Source organism: Bufo bufo, chromosome 2 (genome assembly GCF_905171765.1).
Source record: "Bufo bufo chromosome 2, aBufBuf1.1, whole genome shotgun sequence".
In the NCBI taxonomy this organism is placed as follows: Eukaryota; Metazoa; Chordata; class Amphibia; order Anura; family Bufonidae; genus Bufo; species Bufo bufo.
Window position 1 is genome coordinate 766,989,503 of NC_053390.1, and position 18,782 is coordinate 767,008,284.

Sequence of the window (18,782 nt, forward strand, 5' to 3'; positions counted from 1 at the left end):
CACAGGACCCCCCAGCGCATCTAGCCAAGGTGCCTGCTCAATGATTTGAGCAGGCACCGGGTTCCGATCACCGCCTGCCAGGCAGCGGTGATCGGAACTAGACATGACGTACTGGTACGTCATGTATCCTTAAGTACCAGGACAACATGCCGTATCGGTATGTCATGTGTCCTGAAGAGGTTAAAACTGCTTTCTTAACCCCTTCACGCCCAATGACGTACATGTAAATAAATATGGCGCCCACTCCTGGGTGCCATTGCCGCGGGTGGCCGCCTGCTTCTTATAGCAGACACCCGTGGCTCATGTCTGCAACCGGCAGTAATGCTGATCGTGGACATTTAACCCCTCAGATGCCATGGTCAATCCTAACCACAGCATCTGAGCGTGCTGAAAACCAAAAGCGAGAGCTTCTGGTGGTGCTCCGGCTTCCCTGCCCGGTGATCGGAGGAGTCGGAGCTTGTGTGCAGCAGCCCCTGTCTTTGTGAACGACAGGAGGCTGCTGCACAGTATTTCCTATAGAGCCCTTGCCTGTAGTAGGGCTCCATAGGAAAGTAGTAAAATTATCATAGACTTCAATGCTAGTGCATTGGAGTCTATGAGAATAGCAATCTAATGATTGTATGTTATAGTTTCCTATGGGAACTGTAAAAAGTGTAAAAAAATATATAGTTTTAAAAAATTAAAAATAAAATAAAAAAAACAAAAATTCCAATAGCCCCCCTTCCCAAAAAAAAAAAAAAAAAAAAAAAAAAAAAAAATACACATCATGGGTGTCGCGATGTGCGAAAACACCCAAAGTATAAAAATATAAAAATATATTCCCCATATGGCAAACAGCAAAATGGAAAAAAGCGTCCAAATAGCTTAATTTTCTACAATTTTTTTTATAAAAAGTGGTCAAAACGTCATACACACCCCAGAATGGTATGAATAAAAATTTCAGATCGCCCCGCAAAAAATGAGCCCCTATACAGCTCCGTACACATAATAACAAAGTTATAGGGGTCAAAATATGGCGACAAAAAAAAAAACTGATTTTTTTTCCCACTTTTTAATTTTTTTTATCACTAGCAAAATGCAAGAAAAACTATACATATAAGGTATCGCCGGATTTGTACTGACCTGTAGAATGAAAGTAACCAGTCAGTTTTATCGTACATCGAACGTCGTAAATAAAAAACCCGTAAAACTGTGGTGGAATTGCTTTTTTTTTGCAATTTCACCTCATTTGGAATTTTTTTCCCACTACATCCTATGCAATATTAAATATTAAAGGTGGCATTAGAAAGTACAACTTGTCCCGCAGAAATCAAGCCCTCATATGGCTATGTGAACAGACAAATAAAAAAGTTATGGTTCTGGGAAGGCAGGAGTCACAAAATGAAAATGCAAAAAAAAAACAAAAAAAAAACAAAAAAAACTCTTTGCTTGAAAGGGTTAAAGATAGAAATAGTTTTTACATTGTTGCATCCAAAGACTAGTGTTGAGCGAATCGAAGGTGACGAAGTGGAATTTGACCGAATTTCAGGAAGAATTAAATTTGCTGCAAAGCCGAAGTATATCATGGTTTGTGGTATTCCCTGCAATATCGTTAAAAAAAAATTTGAAAATCAGACTTATCTCATCCATGACTGGGAGTGGCGCAATCGCTGTTCCCCGTCATTGTACCCACTACTTACAAAGAAATGTTCTTCGTGATGAAGTAATTCATCACAAAGCAAATTCGGCGAAGCAGCAAATCTAATTTTTGAGAACTTCGGCAATAACTTTTTTTTTTTTTTTACAAATCTGTGTGAGATCTTGTTTCTTGCAGAATGATTTGTAGTTTATATTTGTGCAATTTTGGGGTACATAAGACTTTTAAAATAAAATGTACACATAATATGAGACTAGATAAATACAGTTTGTGATTTTTTTTACTTTACAATATATGATATATTAAAACATTGATTATATATTAGCCTTAATATATATTTTCTCCCCAAAATAACAGCTATAGGAAAAAGCTTCCTGCTAAACCTGCTTCTTCTACTGACTTCTGAAAGTTACAGGCCAAATAGAAAAATAAAGCTGCCAAAGGTAACTTTTTATTTAAACATATATTTTTGGCATGAAAATAAATAAGGTAATTGGTAATTTCACACCTCAAATATTATCTTATTTTAGGAACAGGCTAAGGCTACTTTCACACTAGCGGCAGGATGGATCCGACAGGCTGTTCACCCTGTCGGATCCATCCTGCCGCTATTATGCTGTGCCGCCGGACCGCCGCTCCGTCTCCATTGACTATAATGGGGGCGGTAGCGGAGCTCCGGCGCAGCACGGTAGTTTGCGGTGAGAGGCCGCCGGACTAAAAAGTCAGACATGCAGTACTTTTAGTCCGGAAGCCTCTCATAAGGCACATAACTGACGCCAAACTGAGCCAAACGGAGCCCTTAGGCCCCCTAGACTATAATGGGGTCCGTTATGTTTCCGATCAGAAGATGATTTTGAAGCGGAGACAATAGTCCTGCATGAACAACTTTTGTCTCCGCTTCAAAATCATCTTCTGAGCGGAAACATAACGGACCCCATTATAGTCTATGGGGTCCAAACGCTCCGTTTGACTCAGTTTGGCGTCAGTTATGTGTCTTTTCCGTCCTTTCCGTTCTCCTGCTCCTAAACGGAGCAGGAGAACGGAAAGGCTGAACGGTGATGTGAACGAAGCCTAAAAAGATCATTTTCGCCCTGCACTGCATTTGTGATAGTGAAAGAAAATCTGTTAAATCCATCTGTTTAATTGTTTAATTGTGGGTAAAAAAATCATATATTTTTTTCCATAAAGTATTTTTGCGGCCTGCACTGCAAATCTGATAGTGAAATAAAATCTGTAAATCCATCTGTTTAACTTTGGGTGAAAAAATCATATTTTTTTTTTTTCCATAAAGTACCTTTGCGGCCTTTGCTGCATTTCTGACAGTCCAATACAAGCGTTACATACTGCTGTTATATTCTGGTTTTAAAAAAACACCCATTTTGTGCAAGATCCTACATTTGTGGCCTTTGCTGCATTTGTGACGGTCCAATACAGCCTTTAAATACTGCTGTTATATTGTGGTTTTAAAAAAACACCCATTTTGTGCAAGACACTACAATTATTAGTCGTTAACTCCACAGATCTAGCCTTTATGAAAGAGTAGCAAGAAAGCATTGTATTTTTTAAAGTAAGCCATAAGAAGTCCCATTTTCAGTTTGCCACAAGCCATGTAGGGGAAACAGCAATCAGATCTAAAAATGTTAGAATTATCAGGGTTTTTTACAGTACATTGATTAACCAGAAAATAAAATTGGTTATAAAATAAAAACTGGTACACTACCTGTAGTGTGGATGCAGACACGGAAGACTGAACAATAGGGATGAAATAATTTCTTGAATTAATTTTAGGTCCAATTAGCTGAATTTTTCAAAAAATTCAATTTGAACCTGAATCAATTCTGTTCCAATTGCATGAAATTTGGTATATCACACTCTCTGATCTCAAGACTACAGATTTTTATTTTATTTTTTTCGGATGGAGTGAGACAGCGAGTCTAGTATGCTACTCTGGGTTTATTGATAATGTATCTGTTTTGGTGGTACTCTGTCTCATTATGGAAACACTTATGTATATGTATGGAGTATTGTGGGCCAGGCAATGCTTCTCTGGTTTTCTGGGAAAGATATTCAAATCAGCGTTTCTTTAAAAAGGAAAAGACAACTAAGGCTATATGATACCAGCATGTATAAGCTAATTTTCATATATTTTTTTTACCAGAAACCCAGAGAATTGACTGGCTTACAATACTCCTCATGCATACTCTTCAGTGCTCTCCATTAAAGGGAAATAGAACTCAAACCAATGCCTTTCAGGAAGCCAACTATTAAAGGGAACTTACCTGAAAAAAGCTGGGTTCCTGGTATGAGACACTCAGTTTTACTTTTTTTGGAAAGGAGACTGGCTTGCATGTCTCTTTTCCAGAAAAGCATTATGTGAGGACATGAGCATGGTAATAGAGAAAAAAAGGTTTATGAAAAATCCTTGACAAGACAGTTTGAGGCTACCACTACCAGGGGAAAATCATATTATAAAAAGGCACTGATTGAACAGTTGTAATTAGCTTTGAGTAAATCAAGAGAGATTAAAAAAGAGCATTAAAAAAAAGCTAAGTTTCACAGCTACACAGTTATAGCATAGTCATCCTGCCATTGTTGAGCCTTTTAAACAGACTTCCTAACATATCTAAGCGAATAGTGAACCCAACTTAAAACCTTCAACTAGCCTTTACAGCACAAAAGCCCTTAACCCCATACGGACACATGACGTACCGGTACGTCATGTGTTGTTCCGATTACCGCCGTCAGGCGGGCTGTGATCGGAACAAGGTGCCTGCTCAAATCATTGAGCAGGCACCTCGGCTAAATGCGCGGGGGGGTCCAGTGACCCCCCTGTGTCGGCGATCGCCGCAAACCACAGGTCAATTCAGACCTGCGGTTTGCGGCTTTTACCTGGTGCGGCGGTGGTGCCATCGGGTCCCCATGGGGCTGTGGGGGGGACCCGATGGCATGGAAGGCAGCGCGATGCCTTCCTGAGACATCTGTGCTGCCTTCCGGTGAAGAGCCTGTGAGATCCAGCCCCCTGGATCTCACAGGCCCCGGTAGCTGTATGAGTAATACACACAGTATTTCTCATACAGCCAATGCATTCCAATACAGAAGTATTGGAATGCATTGTAAAGGAATATACCCCGAAAAGTTCAAGTCCCAAAGTCGGACAAAAAATAAAGTGAAAAAAAAAGTTGAAAAAATAAAGTTTTCCCCCCAAAAAATTAAGTTTCAAGTAAAAATAAACCAAAACGTAATTTTCCACAAATAAAGTTAAAAAAAATTGGTAAAGTATAGGGGGAAAAAAAAAAAGGTATACATATTAGGTATCTCCGCGTCCGTATAGACCGGCTCTATAAATATATCACATGACCTAACCCCTCAGATGAACACCGTAAAAAATAAAAAATAGAAACTGTGCTAAATAAACCATTTTTTTGTCACCTTACATCACAAAAAGTGATCAAGCGATCAAAAAGGTGTTTGCCCACCAAAATAGTACCAATCTAACCGTCACCTCATGCCGCAAAAAATGAGCCCCTTCCTGAGACAATCGCCCAAAAAATAAAAAAACTATGGCTCAGAATATGGAGACACTAAAACATAATTTTTTTGTTTTGAAAAAAGCTGTTATTGTGTAAAACTTACATAAAGTATACATATTTTGTATCGCCGCGTTTGTATAGACCGGCAAATATCACGCGTTTGTATAGACCGGCAAATATCACATGACCTAACCTCTCAGATGAACACCGTAAAAGGAAAAAAAAAAACATTGTGCTAAATAAACAATTTTTTGTCACCTTACATTACAAAAAGTGTAATAGCAAGCGATCAAAAAGTCATATGCACCCCAAAATCAAACAGTCATCTCATCCCGCAAAAAATGAGACCCTACCTAAGATAATCGCCCAAAAACTGAAAAAACTATGGCTCTCATAATATGGAGACACTAAAACATGATTTATTTTTTTGTTTAAAAAATTATATTATTGTGTAAAACTTACATAAATAAAAAAAAAGTATACATATTAGGTATCGCGGCGTCCGTATCGACCGGCTATATAAAAATATCACATGACCTAACCCCTCAGATGAACACCGTAAAAAATTTCAAATAAAAACTGTGCTAAATAAATCATTTTTTGTCACCTTACATCACAAAAAGTGTAATAGCAAACGATCAAAAAGTCACACGCACCCCAAAATAGTGCCAATAAAACCATCATCTCATTCCGCAAAAATCATACCCTACCCAAGGTAATCACCCAAAAACTGAAAAAATTATGGCTCTCAGACTATCGAAACACTAAAACATGATTTTTTTTGCTTCAAAAATGAAATCATTGTGTAAAACTTAAATAAATAAAAAAAAGTATACATATTAGGTATCGCTGCATCCGTGACAACCTGGTCTATAAAAATATCACATGATCTAACCTGTAAGATGAATGTTGTAAATAACAAAAAATAAAAACGGTGCCAAAACAGCTATTTCTTGTTATCTTGCCTCACAAAAAGTGTAATATAGAGCAACCAAAAATCATATGTACCCTAAACTAGTACCAACAATTCTGCCACCCTATCCCGTAGTTTCTAAAATGGGGCCACTTTTTTGGAGTTTCTACTCTAGGGGTGCATCAGGGGGCTTCAAATGGGACATGGTGTAAAAAAAAATAGTCCAGCGAACCTGCCTTCCAAAAACCGTATGGCATTCCTTTCCTTCTGCGCCCTGCCGTGTGCCCGTACAGCCGTTTACGACCACATATGGGGTGTTTCTGTAAACTACAGAATCAGGGCTATAAATATTGAGTTTTGTTTGGCTGTTAACCCTTGCTTTGTAACTGGAAAAAAATTATTAAAATGGAAAATCTGCCAGAAAAGTGAAATTTTGAAATTGTATCTCTATTTTCCATTAATTCTTGTGGAACATCTAAAGGGTTAACAAAGTTTGCAAAATCAGTTTTGAATACCTTGAGGGGTGTAGTTTATAGAATGTGGTCATTTTTGGGTGGTGTCTATTATGTAAGCCTCACAAAGTGACTTCAGACCTGAACTGGTCCCTAGAAATTGGGTTTTTGAAAATTTCAGAAAAATTTCAAGATTTGCTTCTAAACTTCTAAGCCTTGCAACATCCCCAAAAAATAAAATATCATTCCCAAAATGATCCAAACATGAAGTAGACATATGGGGAATGTAAAGTAATAACTATTTTTGGAGGTATTACTATGTATTATAGAAGTAGAGAAATTGAAACTTAGAAATTTGCAATTTTTTACAAACTTTTGGTAAATTTGGTATTTTTTTTATAAATAAAAATTATTATTTTTTTACTTCATTTTACCAGTGTCATGAAGTACAATATGTGACGAAAAAACAATCTCAGAATGGCCTGGATAAGTCAAAGCGTTTTAAAGTTATCAGCACTTAAAGTGACACTGGTCAGATTTTCAAAAAATGGCCTGGTCCTTAAGGTGAAATAGGGCTGAGTCCTTAAGGGGTTAAAGAGGTTCTGGCACCAGGAATAACCCTATTAAACAAGACATAGTGTCTGGTAGGGCTCTACTTGCTGATTAAAATGATACCTTTCTTTTGTCTGTACGATAAACAGCTACAAAGATATCTGCATTTTATTCATATGCAAATGAGAAGTTCGAGCATTAAGAGGTGGGGCTGAATTCTTTGAGCACTGCTTTGTAACACCCCCTGTGCTCTGCACACTACCTGCTTTCCTTGATTGACAGAGATAAACAGTAGGCTGAGGGCGAAGATTTGTCCTAGCATGTACATATTCTATACACTATGTACTATAGCTTCACCACACTGAGATCTGCTCAGAAAGCTAATATACATATTACTCCTTTATGCAAACCCAATTACTTAACTACTAAGCTATGTTTTACCACACAGAGAAATAGGTTTTTCTATTACTGCTGTCTTTATAATCATATATTTTGCCCGTGAATAAAGCAGTAATATGTAGATTATATTTCTGAGCATATCTTAGTGTGGTGAAGCTATAGTACATAGGGGGAGATTTATTTATCAAAATGGTGTAAAGTAGAACTGGCTTAGTTGCCCATAGCAACCAATCAGATTCCACCTTTCATTTTCAAAATTTGCTGTGAAAAATGAAAGGTGGAATCTGATTGGTTGATATGGGCAACCAAGCCAGTTCTACTTTACACCAGTTTGATAAATCTCCCCCATAGTGTATATGATATTTACATGCTAGCACACAGCTCTAGGATATAACTCTGCCCTCCGCCTGCTGTCTAGCTCTATCAATCAAGGGGAGGTGGGAGTGTGCAGAGCACAGGAAGTGTTACAAAGCAGTGCTCAAAGGATTCATCCCTGCCTCCTGGTGCTCAAACTTCTCATTTGCCTATTAATACAAATACAGATATCTCTGCAGCTATTTATCATACAGGCAAAAGAAAGGTATCATTTTAAATCTGCATAATGAGCCATACCAGCCAGTACGTCTGATTTAATAGATTTCATCATGGGGACAGAGCCTCTGTAACAGGACCAAGCACAGAGAATTGTCTTTCTTAGTTGAGAGGCCTTGAAGGGACCTCTTGGTGGGTGGTACTATTTCTATTCTATTTCTTTCTCTGTCTCTCGATTTGGTTTGTTGTTTTCCTCCTGGTTCTGACCCATTTCAGTACAAATCTTGTTTTTGTCCCTTGGTGTTGTTTGTCTTGCACCTCAGCAGAGTAGGGAACGTCGACCAGTTGTGGACTTGCTATTTAGCGCTTGCACTGCAAGTAGGCAGGGTAAGCAGGTGGGGTTCTAGTTAGAGCTCACTGTCCATGTCCGTTCCTATCTATTGTAGAAAAAAAGGAGAAACACACTCTGGAGGTTTTTCTGGTGCCAACAAGGGCTCGGTTAGCCACGATACATGTAGTAGAAATTGAGGCACCCAGATTATTCAGCTTTGCATTTTTTGAAAAAGTTTATTGATACAATGGTTTCATACTCCAGTTGCCCAATTCTTACATCAAACTCAAATAGAGAAAATGACCGAACGTTTCGGTCCCAACAGACCTTCCTCAGAGGTCAATTTATCTGTAATTAAATGATACATAGGACATATCGTCATTGTCAACTGGTGTTAGGACAAAAAGAGAGAACACAGGAGAAAAGGAAAGAAAATCTAGCTATATATAACACACAGAAAAGTCAGGTAATGGATATCGGATGGTACAAAATGATACATGATTAAAGGTGGTTGTAGACCATAATATCTGGTAAGTTGCGATTCCCATGATTCAAAAGGCATGTACATCATAGGTGGTCATAAACATGATTTTATGAATATATATTGAGGGAATTAATAGTTTAGTCTATCACAATATACAATTCAATAAATAAGTAGCTCTTCAGTAATTCATATTGCAAGGTACGCCAAAATTCTTGAGACAAAAAAAGTAATCCTGGAAGAAAAAGAAGTTAGATACCTGTAAGGCATATGGGGAGAATGGCAGGGCGCTGGATGTGCTGCGTTGCCACGTGCTTGCCGCTATCTATAGTGTATGGGCCGGATGTAGTTCCGGTCACGTGATCGGGCCTCACGTGATGTCCGGGACGCAAGCGTGTGTTCCACTGAAGCGTCATGTGAGCGGAAGCAGCCCGAGCCTGCATTCCACCAGCAGAATCAATTGCAAAATATTAAGGATTTGATAATGTCGTGATTATGGATGTGTCCGCATGTTGGGCTGAATATAAGACAAAATAGTGAGGAAACTGTCATCAATGATAGCGTGAAAATGCCCGGTATCGACAAAAAAATATGTTAAAATCAGGGAAAAACAATGCACTGTTGGGAAGATTATTAAAGCTATATCACGTAATTTAGGAGAGCTATAAGTATTGAAGGACAAGAGAGGAAGGAGGGAAAAGGGAAGAAGGGAAGAAGGGAAAAAAGGGGGGGTGGACGAGGGGGCAAAAAGGATAAAGGGGAAGGGAGGGGGTGTTTTCTCACCCAGTTGTAGTTAAAGAATCAGCGGTTCTGTGAAAAACAAACCCACCAATCGCAATAGTCTCCTTCATTATAATAGCGGTCACCCCAGAGCCACTAAAAAATCTCTACCTCTTCACAATACACACGGGTAGACCGCATTGTCACTGATGATACTACCAAGACCTTGAGACTTCACAACATGACCAAAAAGTTGGGGGTATCCACAAGCTATTCTGAACAATGCTTTAAATGACTTGGAAAAAACTTCTTTGCCACCTCAGACTTCACAAGATAACCGCAACAGAATAACTTGTGTTACCACATATCATCCCTTAATACCCAAAATACAACAAGTCTTAAGGAAACATTGGTCATTACTAGCTAAAGCCTATCCTGATGTAAAATAGTTCCATCAGCCCTTGCTAACCTGGTAAAAGAGATCACCCAATATCAGGGATAAGTTGGTTAAGGTCGATGTTGGTAGCTTTACCAGGATACCAATACAGTCATTCTTACATAGTCAACAACAGGGAACATATCCATGCTTACATTGCGCCCAATGTTCAAGCGTGATTAAGGGAGAATATGCTACACATCCATGTACGGGACAAGCTTTTCCAATCAGAGGATTCTTCACTTGTGATTTCAGTTTTGTGGTTTATTTATTAAAATGTCTGTGCGGTCTTGCGTATGTCGGTTAAACAACACAACATATTAGAGACCGAATAAGTAAACACAAGTCAACCATTAGACTGGGCCACACTCTGCTACCTATCACACATAATTTCTCTGTAAAAAAGCACCAAGTCTCCCAACTACGATATCAAATTTTGGAACAGGTTGATTCACCCAGAAGAGGGGGTAACCGGATACTCCTCTTAAAACAAAGAGAGGCCTTTTGAATCCACAAACTGGGAAAACTTTTGCCGCACAGTCTGAATTGCGAATGTGATTTCTGTATCAATGTTTGATATGCTTTGTATGGGTATACATGATGTTTATAGGGTCTGTAGGAAGGAACAAGAGGCCATTATTAATGGTCGGTACGTGTCACGGAGGTTCCTGGCCTCGGTGAGGCAAGAGCTGTTTTTCTTTTTCCTGAAGTGACATTATTGCAGATTGCACTGATACTTCAGCTGTTTAGCATGGCTGTAAAGCTGATCCGGGACGGCTCTTACTGGGAGTAGCCAAAGTGCTGGGTGGGTGGCTACTCCCCACGTTCCAGGCCAGGACTTGGCAGGCTTATAAAAGAAGTCAGCACCATCAGGTAGTGTGGATTTTCCTCCATCTGACAGTGAAGCTGTGGAGTCCTCTAGGCTGAAGACTGCAAACATGCATGCAGGCCGCCTGGAAGCCTGCCAGTGAACTATTCTGTGGCTGAGCATTCAGCCAGGTGTGAACCGACATCTAGGATTCCAGGTGAACATTGTTTTGTTTTTGCTGTGAGTGAACAAGCACCAAGACTGTTATGTTTTGCTGAGTGTGAATAAAACGCTGAAGTTGATTTACAACCTGGTTCCATGCCTCTATACTGCGTCCGCTAACCTGTCTACCAGAGCAAATCCCCACAATTGGCTGAGGATGCGTGCACACGCAGTGAGGCTGGCCTAAAAGCCGAAAAAGATTTTGGGTTTTTCCGGGCACGGGTGTATGTCCTATATCAAGCCGGCAAGGTTACGACCCGTGTCCCCTGACAAAATGGAGGCGGTCGTGAAAGCCCTCATGGAGGCTAACTTGCAGCAGCAGGAGGCTAACAAGAAGCAGCAGGAAACCAACCAGCTGATATTACAGCATGTGATGGCGTTACAAGGGGCCAATAGCGTCCCAGAACGTCCACAATGCCCGGAAAGCTGTCCGTGCGGCGATCCCTAAGATGACCCCCTTGGACGATGTTGAGACCTATCTGGCGGTAGTAATCGAAAAGGTGGAAGAAGTTACCCCAAACCCAATGGGCTGAGGTCGTCGCTCCGTTCCTGGCGTCTGGACCCCAGCAGATCTTTTTTGACTCACCAGATGGTCAAGCGGCCGACTACCTGACCGTAAAGGGTGAGATTCTGGCCAGACTGGGGGTGAATGTTCTGGGCCCAGCGGGTGCATCAGTGGGAATTTAACCCGGCTGAACCCGCCAGACCGCAGTATTATGATCTGCTACATCGGTTGCAAAAAAGGCTGCAGCCTGAAGTACTGAGTCCCACTGCTATGCTGGACCGTCTGTTGGCTGATGTGTTCTGGAGGGCTTTGCCATACCCTCTCCAGCACTGGATCGGCCAGGTGTCTCCTGGTAATGCCCTAGAGATGGTGGACCTGGTGGAGCGCTATAAAGCCAACAGAAATCTACAGAGGGGTTCTGTTATGAGGGGGCCAGTTAAACCCCGGAAATCTCCACCCTCGACCAGATGGCTGGTGCTAGCAAGGTCCACTTGGGGTGTACTCCCTGCAGATCCAGCTCCAATGGTCTTTTGGCGGTGTCAAGAGCCTGGTCACATAAGGGCCGACTGTCCCCATCAGGGGGAACCTATGGATACTAACTATGGCTACCGGCCCTCGATGTGTGCCAGGAGGCTGTGTGCAACCAGTACCCCCAAGACAATAGTCACCTGTGACAGGTGCAAGTGGGAGATATCCTGGCGGTGGCGCTGTTGAACTCAGGGAGCCTGGTGTCCCTGGTAAGAGCTGCCCTGGTAAGGCCCGCCCAGTATACTGGCCGAAAAGTCGGCATCGTGAGCATCCATGGAGACTTAAAGGACTATCCTACCGCCCTAGTGCCTCTATCCACGGTGGCCGGCAGTCAGCACTACCAGGTGGTGTGGATTTTCCTCCATCTGACAGTGAAACTGGGGACTCCTTTAGTTTGAAGACTGCAAACAGGCGTTCAGGAAGCCTGCCAGTGAACTATTCTGTGGCTGAGCATTCAGCCAGGTGTGAACCGACACCTAGGATTCCAGGTGAACATTGTTTTGTTTTTGCTGTGAGTGAACAAGCACCAAGACTGTTATGTTTTGCTGTGTGAATAAAACACTGAATTTGATTTACAACCTGGTTCCTTGTCTCTATACTGCGTCCGCTAACCTGTCTACCAGAGCAAATCCCCACAGGTCTAACACTATCTTGTTTTTTCACAGACCCACTGATTCTTTAACTATAACTGGTGAGGGTGAGAAAACAACCTCTTCCCCCCCCCCCCCCTTTTTCCCTTCTTCCCTTTTCCATTCCTCCCTTTTCCTTCCTCCCTTCTTTCCTTTTTTCCCTTCTTCCCTTTTCCTTCCTCCCCCTCCCCTCCCCTTTTTCCCACCTTCCTCCCTTGTCCTTCAATACCTATATCTCTCCCACGTTACGTGATTTTGCTTTTAATAATCTTCCCAACAGTGCATTGTTTTTCCCGGATTTTAATATATTTTTTAGTTGATACCGGGCATTTTCACACTATCATTGATGACCATTTCCTCACTATTTTGTCTTATATTTAGCCCAACATGCGGACACATAATCACAACATTATTTATCACATCCTTCATATTTTGCAATTGATTCTGCTGGTGGAACGCAGGCTCAGGCTGCTTCCGCTCACATGACGCTTCAGTGGAACACACGCTTGCATCCCGGACGTCACCCCTTACAGGTATCTAACTTCTAATTATTGTCTACAACCACCTTTAATCATGTAAATTTTTGTGCCGCCCGATATCCATTACCTGACCTTTCTGTGTGTTATAGCTAGATTTTCTTTTCTTTTCTCCTCTGTTTTTGTCCTAACACCAGTTGACAATGACGATATGTCCTATGTATCATTTAATTACAGATAAATTGACCGCTGAGGAAGGTCTGTTGGGACCAAAACGTTCGGTCATTTTCTCTATTTGAGTTTGATGTAAGAATTGGGCAACTGGAGTATGAAACCATTGTATCAATAAACTTTTTCTAAAAATGCAAAGCTGAATAATCTGAGTGCCTCAATTTCTACTACACATTCCTACCTAATGAGATTACAGTTCAAATCTGATTTTGTTTTCAAAAATGTAAGATCAAATTCAGAATCCAAACTTTGAGAAATTCGGGGCAAAGTCTAATTTATTAGAATTCATTCGTTCATCTCTACTAAATAACCATTTCTAATCATAACTAACAATGGTTTCTTTATAGGAGATTACAGGAAACCCGACTGTTAAAACTGTGAAAGAGGAACATTTTGAAGATTTGCCAGAAGCAGTAAGTAATCAGCCAATAATCTGTATTAAACATCAAACATGGAAAAAATCAGACCTGTGTAAAGCAGCGGGTGTGGATCTGCTATGTCACTGACAAGCTTTGGCTTAGACTGCTCCTCAGGGTGTTATCTTAATGGACGCCTGTTTTTCACCCTTTTATTCCTATTCTATATAGGGCTCTGGACATTGCTGCAGGGGAATCAACAGGAAGCTGCTTTTTGAAGTAATCTCCTTTCAGTGTCACCTGTTTGAGGTACCAAAGGGACAGTAGAAATCATGCTTAGTGGACAAGCTGAGTTTAGGGCAGGCAGTGTTCAATCCGCTATACAGGTAATGGGTCAGGGCAGGTGACACAAATTTAGTACTATGAAGAGACAGAAGTCAGGGTGGGTGTAACAGGTTTAACATGGAAAACAGGCAGAGGTTAGGCACAATAGTCCAGACAACACAGTAAACTTTCACAGGGACTAGATAAACTAGAGACCTTCTTACTCATGTACCTTTGCTGGAATGTGCCCTATATACTTTCTCTAGAAAGTACCTATGTATCTCTTAATACAGCTTATAGGTTCTGGTGGCCAGCTACCACATGTCAAAAGTGCAGAATGGAGGACATTATACTAGCTAATGAGTTCAGTAGCTATGAATCCAGCACTGGGGTGTGATAGAAAACTTAACAGCACCATTTCTGTGTATCTCTCTGCCTCTTTTTCCCTCTGTGGCTGCTTTTTTCTCTGACTACCCTTTTTATAGTCCATGTAATGTATAAACAGCATGTAACCTGATTCCTCGGTGAGGTGATAATATGTCTTGAAAGATATATTACAAAATTTCTTATGTTTGTTTGTACTGAAAATGTATGCAAAGATTGACAAAATGACATTTAATTTAAAGTGAATCTGTCACCAGGCAGATTTAAAAGTTTGTATATGGATATACCTTTCTCTACTTATCAGGCTTCTTTCCTCCCCACCCTTCCACCTATACTGTTTACTCACTCTGAATTCTGTGTTAACGCTGTCATGGGAAACAAACTGGACTGTCAGCTAAGAGTGAGATCTAATTACATGCTGTCTATGGAGAGGGGTGTGTGGAGGAGTGAAGAGAAGCTGAGTAAGAGAGAAGAAGGGAGGCAATTACAGACAAGCTGCAGCAGTTTATAATACATTTTCTATCTCACCCCAGAGCTTAAGTCACATCAATACTGTGAGAATGTGAGGTAATGAGAGATATCATTGCAGCTAGTCAGATAGCTCAGGAAGAACTAGGAATCAGAGATGGTGCCTACACAGTATAATCCAAGTGGACTATGTATTCATAATATCTTGGCTCAAGATTTACTTTTGATCCTGGCAATTTTATCCCTAATATGCCACTGTGAATAATGACCGAAGCATCTAAGATGCTTGACAGGGAGATCTGACTCTCTGTTGTTTTTTAAATTCCTATGGGTGCCTAATAGAATGAGCGAATTATTATTATTTTTTATTCGGTACGATCCAAATTTATTCGCGGTGAATCACGTTAAAAACGGCTATTTCCTGGCTGCAGAGAGCTTTTATAGTGGTGTAGAACACTGTGCCTTGCAGTAACACACATAGGGAGTCTGCTGTGGTAGTGAAATACTGTGAGTCAGTATGACATGCAGATGACAGGCGTTGCTCTTAGAATCACTGCACACTTCACTTATTTGGGCAGTCACGGGGCCAAAACTGAACAAATAACTCAAATATGAACTCAGCCTTACAGGTCGATGTTAGCACCAAGAAGAAGCGGACTCCTTTTACACTGTCATCAGCTGATTCCAAATAGATGTCTACAAAACCTGTTCTATTAAACGCTTATACAATTAGAGCCCCCGACAGAGTGGAGAGGGTGTCAGCAGTAAGTTTGTGTTGACGTCACTGATTATTTTGCCCTTTCTCTGATCCATCAGAACAATAACCCCTAAAAAACAGATCCTGTCTGATGAGCATCTGTCTTCACTTGGTCAGCATTTAGTCAGTAATTCATCATATTGCTAATGCCCAAAAAAACTGTGGATCCAAAACAAAGATGACACGTGAATGAAATATTTGCATGTCTTCTCTGTTTTGTACCCACTCCTGCTTTTGGCTACCAAATCACAAGCCAATTCTGATGGGACCATACAGGCTTTACAGCTGCAACACAAACAGGATCCGTTGTGCGTCTCATTTTTCCTTCCTTCTGACAGATAAGAAGAAGGGTCAAACAAATTATATCAGCCAGGCTGAAAGGCAAAATAGTGGACAAGTCATGAAGTGGGGAGGGTGGCAACAGCATGAGAAGTACACAGAGTGGCCCTATGACATAGTGGTGAGGTGGAAGCAGCATGAGGAGACCACAGAGTGGCCCAATGACAGAGTCTGTAGGTGGCGGCAGCATCAGGAGGAGGCCACAGTGGCACAATGACAATGTGGAGGTGATGGCAGCATCAGGAGGCCACAGAGTGGCACAATGATAGAACGTGGAGGTGGAGGTGGCGCAGCAGCAGCATCAGGAGGAGGCCACAGAGTGGCACAATGGCAGTGTGGAGGTGGCAGCAGCAGCATCAGGAGACCACAGAGTGGCAAGGTGACATAGTGTGGAGGTTGCAGCAGCATCAGGAGGCCACAGAGTGACAGGATGACATAGTGTGGAAGTGGCAGCAGCATGAGGAGGACATAGACTGGCAAGGTGACCAAGTGTGGAGGTGGCAGCAGCATGAGGAGACCACAGAGTAGCAAGGTGACATAGTGTGGAGGTGGCAGCAGCATGAGAAGACCACAGAGTGGCAAGGTGACATAGTGTGCAGGTGGCAGCAGCATCAGGAGACCACAAAGTGGCAAGGTGACATAGTGTGGAGGTAGCACCATGGTTCCGATTTTCAGTTGTCGAGGAGAAAGCCAGGATTTGATTTCTTGATGAAGGACACGGAGCAGTTCCTCCCCTGTGACTCCGTTCGCCCAGGCAAATGAGGTGCAGAACAGCTTTACACAGCTGTGCCGTGCACATGTGGTATGCCGGAAGGGCACCGTGAATTGTCCCTGCAGTGGAGGCAGAGGCGGACATTGTCGCAGGACCAACAGCGTGACAATGTGGAGACGGAAGCGGCCTCACATGACCAAGTTGCTGGTGTGGCTTTGCAGGAACCACATTCACCCAGTGGGCCATAAAGGACATGTATTGTCCCTGACCGTAGTTATAGCTCTACACTTCGACAGGAGCACATTCAGCTTCTGCATCGTTGCATGAGTGAGCGCATACGGTTGTCTCTTGGCAATCGCTTCGGTGATCGATTGCTGATGGAATGACTGACGAGGAGGAGGGGCAGGAGCATCAGGACCAGCAGATGATGGAAAGGACAGACAGCTCCCTTCGGCTGAGGTGGTGGAGCCTTGACTGCCTGAAACCGGGTGCGTGCCACTGGGTGATGCAGTGGTTGCTGCAGTAGGCTGGACCACCACATCGGAGCCAGTAGCTGTTGACTGTCCTCTAGTAGCTCGTCCTCCCTGTATAGTGGGGCTGAGCACACAGCATATAATACTTCTCTTGCTGAGGGAACAAAAAAGGACAGAGGCAGGTTAAGGACAGGTGAGGGCACAGGGCCTGCCTCCCGGGCCATGCCAACTAAGGCTTGTGTCTGACGAACCCACCGACTCTTGGCTGGGGGTGTCTGATGTCACTTTGGACGAAGTGGATGACCGAGTCAACCATTCAAGAACCGCTGGGTTGCTGGTCAAGACACAACCGCTGGATGACACTGGGAGCTCAGGCCTCTTGCTGCGACTCCTGCTGCTATGGCCCCTTACTCTGCTGCGTGCACTAGAAACATTTAGGCATCTGCCACTGTGCAGGGCCTGGCACTACTCTGTCTGAAATACCAGCTAATAAGCCCTTTTTTCCCCACTAATACACTAATACACACAAAAAAGGGCTTTAGAACATATAACTGCAATGCTGAAAGGCAAATATATTTTTATTTTGCCACTATTACATGACAAAAAGATCTTTAGAACATATAACTGCACTGCTGAACGGCAAATATATTTTACTTTTGCCACTAATACACAACAAAAAGGGCTTCAGAACATATAACTGCACTGCTGAATGGCAAATATATTTTTCTTTATCAACGAATACATGTCAAAAAGGGCTTTATAACATATAACTGCACCGCTTAACTGCAAATATGTTTTTCTTTATCAACTAATACATGCCAAAAAGGGCTTTAGAACATATCACTGCACCGCTGAATGGCAAATATATATATTTTTTTTACACTAATACACGCCAAAAAGGGATTTAGAACATATAACTGCACCACTGAATGGCAAACAGGTCCTTATATTTTTCCACTAATACACGCCACAAAAGGCTTTAGAACATATAACTGCACCACTAAACGGCAAATAATATATTTTTTTGCCAGTAACACCCCAAAAAAAGGTTGTAATTTTTGCGCTTCAACACACAACGGCTAACAAGCCCTTTTTTCCCCACTAATAAAAGCCAAAAAAATGCTTTAGAACATATAACTGCACCGCACAAGGGCAGATAAAACGTAGAAATATTTCCTTGTAATAAACCCTGTTAATGCCTGTATCAAACAGCACTTGCACCCCAATAACAAGAACGGTTTGCTGGAATTACAGAGCTGTATAATGGCAATTTGGATCCCCAGTCAATGAAGCAAGGTGTAATAGAATTGTTCCTGTTACCCAGGCTGTAACCTTCCCTTCTGAACCCTGTTCAACATAAATGCTGTGGAATGATTCCTCCCTTACCTTTCCCTACACCTTGGATATTCTTGCCCTGCACTTGTAAATCGCTTTTTCAGCACAATGAAGTTTATGTTGGCGCTATATAAATAAAGATTATTATTATTATTATTATTATTATTGGTATTATTATTTTTATTCAGGATCATAATCCCTGACAGAGCAAAGAGGAGGATGAGGCAGCTCTTTAGCTCAGTGTTGTGAAGTAA

At 41.7% G+C, this 18,782-nt stretch overlaps 1 protein-coding gene across 5 annotated transcripts in view; it reads left to right on the forward strand.

The window, feature by feature from the left end:
* LOC120990319 overlaps window positions 1-18,782 on the forward strand; it is a 98,201-nt gene that overhangs the window by 55,433 nt on the left and 23,986 nt on the right. For all 5 annotated transcript variants that reach the window (XM_040419056.1, XM_040419053.1, XM_040419054.1 and 2 more), the window contains exons 4-5: window positions 1,994-2,079; window positions 13,728-13,793. In XM_040419056.1, the coding sequence (XP_040274990.1) occupies window positions 1,994-2,079; window positions 13,728-13,793 (152 nt within the window). The remainder of the gene's footprint in view (window positions 1-1,993; window positions 2,080-13,727; window positions 13,794-18,782) is intronic.